Consider the following 4,110-nt stretch of genomic DNA (forward strand, 5'->3'; position numbering starts at 1 on the left):
TTACGCTTTTTCCGCGTGAGGATATTTCTAGTAGGCCTTGTGACATTACGTATTTTTCTCTGCGGTTATTCTCGTTGCTCTTATTTTTTTTGGGATTTTTTCCCGGAATCTTTTTTATCGTCGTCAATCAGTAGATTATCCCGTAACAAATAAATATCCAACTCGTCACACATGAAAACTCACAGAAACGGATCGATGAATTAATACACATCCTTATTCGAACAAAAAACGAAGTAAATCCTGAGATTGTTGTGTAGATTTTTTCATTATTATTTATATTTCTCCCGTTTCTTCGGCACACACTCGCACGAATTCTTATAATTTACTTCTTGGCTGTGACCTTCTTAGCCTTCCTGACACGCTTCTTCTTGCCTTCCTTCTTCGCAATTGGATTGCGTCGCTTCGGCAGTGGCTTGGTGCCCTTCACCAGCTTACCGAACAGCATACCGTTGGTAACAACCTCCCGCTTCAGCTTCCAGTACTGCTTGCCGACAATGCGATTACGTTCGGCGCGGGCTAGACGCAGCTTAAACCGATCGAAGTCGGTCAAATTGCAACGCTGCGGGATAGGGAAGAGAAAGAGTTGCGATTAGTTAAATCGGCCCCAATTCATACGATGCGGGTGATTTTCGAGAGCAGTGGGTTCAGAACAAATTGGCTTCATTTTTGAATCAGTCGGCCTTTCCTATCAATGAAATTATGTTAAAGGGTTCATCATGGACATTGTTTTAGATCTGTCCGCCCTTCAGGCAATAGCTCACCTTAGCCTTGGCGACCGCGCGCTCGTTCCATCTCGTGCTGGAGAACTTCTCCTTGAGGTTGAATGCTTCCAAAGCTTTGCGAACGACCTTAGTCTTGGCGGTGTACGGAAACTTGACGCGGTATTTGGTCAGATGGAGGTGATTTACGGGGTACTGCTGACGAGGAACACCGGTGATGGGGCCATCGATAAGAACCTGAAACGAAGAACATACATCAACTATCAGCATCCGAGTAACTACCGATGACAACTGGCAATTCGTTCATTCATATTTTTCAGAACTGGAAGACATGGCTTCATTTATGGTTCAGGCGGCCCTTCCTAATCTTCTAGTTTCCTCTGTGGGAAAACTTCATCACGCTGAACGAATTGTTATTGCAAGTAAAAATTAAAACAGAAAGGTGCATCTTACCCGATTTTGGTCAATAACATTGACAATAGCTACAAGACGTCCCTTGTATTTTCCAGAGGCGCATTTGGCCACGCGGCCAGTCTCCACAAAACGTGTGAAGGTCTGCGGGAACACAACAATAACAATTACTATCATAACCCATATCAAAGCCGATTTCTCCGCTCGCTTGAAGGTTTGATCACAGATTCCCCGTTGTGAAGAAATAATAATAGCATATTTTCTAAAGTCGCGTAATTCGGAATTAAAATTTGAGTAAAACAAGCCGCTTTCAGCATTGTCACCTTGACAGATAAACATGTGGCAAACAACTCTCACCCCGATCGTTTTGATGCGCTAGTTCGGGCAAGAATCGAAATTCCAACACTAAATTCCCTCCATCAGTCGCCATTTCAAAGCGCTTTTTCCTACACTTCACCGAATCCATTATTACTTCTTCACAACGAAGACACCTTCACTTAGATTTCCAAAGACAATCGTCTATTTACAGCACAAAAGTGCTACAAGCGAGACGAGCACAGGACTTGCTCGCTTACCATTTTGGACCGGAAAGAAGGAGAGTGTGGACTTGCGCTGCCAACCTTGCGGAGCTGAGAACAAAACTGACAGAAGCAGCCGGGCTAACGCACGAAAAGGCTTTTTTGCGCGCTTATACCACACTGTGAATGGAACTGTTTTAAATTTTATGTAAACAGTGGAACTCTCGCGTAACTTTTGAAAAGGTTCAATGTACCAAATTTGAACAAATCGAGTTAATGAATGCATACTCAGTGATGGTAAAAAATCACATTCAACGATCAATAAATAAGTATATCCCTCTAGTCGGATGTTTTTAAATCAAACCCAGCAGGCGATGCTCTTTTATCCTTCATATGTACACAGAGAAATTACTTGGAACGGTGCCAAGATCTCAAAAAAGCAATATGAATGAGGAATCCCCACTGTATGCTCTCTCGAAGTATTACTTATACTACTCAAGGTTTATCGTGAGTGCAAGCCACAAACGATTAATCCCATCCCATAGAGCGGATGATGAATTCTTGATCGGAAAGTGTACAAGAGACGATCAACTGAAATCTTCGACACTCATCGAGGGATTTTAAATTCTCTATTGCACTATCCGCAGTGAGTGGCTGACTCAGTCTCGTGTCGATTTTATTTTGCTGTCGTCTCCCGCCCGATAAACAGCAGACGGGTAATGGGTTCTTCTTCTTCTTCAATGGCACTAACGTTCCTAGAGGAACTTCGCCGTCTCAACGTAGTATTACTTGCGTCATTTTTTATTAGTACTTAGTTGAGATTTCTATGCCAAATAACACGCCTTGAATGCATTCTGGGTGGCAAGCTCTAGAATACGCGTGATCACAGTGCAAGTCGGAGGAAATTTCTTTGACGAAAATTCCCCCTACCAGAACGGGAATCGAACCCGAACACCCGGCATGTTGATTATGACGCTAACCACTCGGCCACGGGAGCACAACGGGTAATGGGTGCAATTGATTAATTTTATTACCAGCAGATTTGGGCGAATCTCATCCCGCCCAAAATCGTTTTTTAGATTCCAATCATTCGAAACATTCACATTTCTCTTCAAATATTTTTTCTTATAATAATTCAATTAGTGATTTCACGAAACACTTTTCGAATTCAATGAAATTTAAGATCCTTTTTTATTTTGTAGATAAAACGGATCCCATATTTGTACAATTCAATTCAGCGTGGTTACGTTTTTCGTTGCAAATAAATGTAATGAATTAGTATGGACATATGTTATTCATATATCGTGGACTTCCGACATATGTGGCAGTAGATTTATTGAACGACCAATTTTTTTTCATATCCCTTCAAACTTGTTGCATCTCTTGAGTGTGCATAACGCTTTGTCCACAGATTTGTTTGGTTGAATCTGGTTAATTTCAGGTATTCAATCTCCATATTGTCGAATAAATACTGTTGGAACAATCGGTATCGCAGAAAATGATTATCAACATCCTACCTAATCATCAAACGGTATGCGAAGAATTTAAGTGAACTGACGGCATTGGAATATATGCTTTGTAAGGGCCACACAATTATTATCAGAGCGAATAAACGTCCGACTCGAAGTCATGAACATCAATTTAATGTTCCCCAGATAAATTTCTTCATTGAAGGTCGTTAACCTTCCTAAATATGATCAGATGGAATATATTCCAATGTCGTCTGGAATAACCGAACCAACACCTTATGATCGTGATGTTGTTTTTGCTATTGTTCTGATGTTTCATAACACGGCACTCTATTGATTATTCGCCGAAAATATCCTTGAGGTTAGCCTACGGTTTTAGTAGCAGTGCAATATGGTGAGCCAGTCTCAGGATAAGAAAAAAATTTAAAATAAAGCTTAATTTTTTTTGAATGAATCAGTAGTAAAACAAAACGTCAAAAAATTTCTCAGCTTTGTGATAGCAGATAATCATTACCCATTTGAGTTGTATGAGTATTCCCCCTACAAATTGTCGATAGTCTATCTGCATACAAATTATGTAGAGTTCCACAATCCTAAAATTTTATGAGTAAATATTTACGTGCTTACACAAAAAACACATGTTGACATATTTGCGCTAATTTATGTTTTTGATTAATTCAAGGTAATTGAGGTCTTTTCTAGCCACAAGTTTACTCGGGCCCGAAAGGAGTGTTCTGTATTTGTGCTGGCGGAAAAATATATCTCGCAAGACCATTAACTCATAAAATTAGTGATTTGAGGGGGATTATTGTTTGTAGTCTCTTGTAGATGAATTTAAACACCATCTGAGAAATCCTCTGTGGAACATTAAACATTAATGTCGTCCTATCTGCTGTAGCGCATTTTTGCAGTTTGCGATTAATCATAAATCTCATCATGCTCCCTTGTTTTCCATCCTTGTGCATACTATTAATATTAAATCAGTTTAGATTA

The 4,110-nt window shown here is 40.0% G+C and overlaps 1 protein-coding gene across 1 annotated transcript; it reads right to left on the bottom strand.

Moving 5' to 3' along the window:
* Positions 1-246: 246 nt before the first annotated feature.
* On the bottom strand, positions 247-1,760 carry LOC129767600 (60S ribosomal protein L14-like). Its single transcript, XM_055768642.1, has 4 exons — positions 1,706-1,760; positions 1,173-1,274; positions 762-956; positions 247-559 (listed from the first exon to the last, which is right to left on the bottom strand). Exons 1-4 carry the CDS (start codon positions 1,706-1,708, stop codon positions 323-325), a joined length of 537 nt encoding a protein of 178 aa, XP_055624617.1. The 5' UTR covers positions 1,709-1,760; the 3' UTR covers positions 247-322.
* Positions 1,761-4,110: the final 2,350 nt, after the last annotated feature.

Source organism: Toxorhynchites rutilus, chromosome 2 (genome assembly GCF_029784135.1).
Source record: "Toxorhynchites rutilus septentrionalis strain SRP chromosome 2, ASM2978413v1, whole genome shotgun sequence".
Lineage (NCBI taxonomy): Eukaryota > Metazoa > Arthropoda > Insecta > Diptera > Culicidae > Toxorhynchites > Toxorhynchites rutilus.

Bases quoted from the DNA above. Each gene is read 5' to 3' on its own strand.
- LOC129767600 (XM_055768642.1), bottom strand. The intron at 957-1,172 runs GTAAGATGCACC...TCTTCGTTTCAG, and splicing joins ATGTTATTGACCAAAATCGG to GTTCTTATCGATGGCCCCAT. The intron at 560-761 runs GTGAGCTATTGC...CCTATCCCGCAG, and splicing joins GCGCGGTCGCCAAGGCTAAG to CGTTGCAATTTGACCGACTT.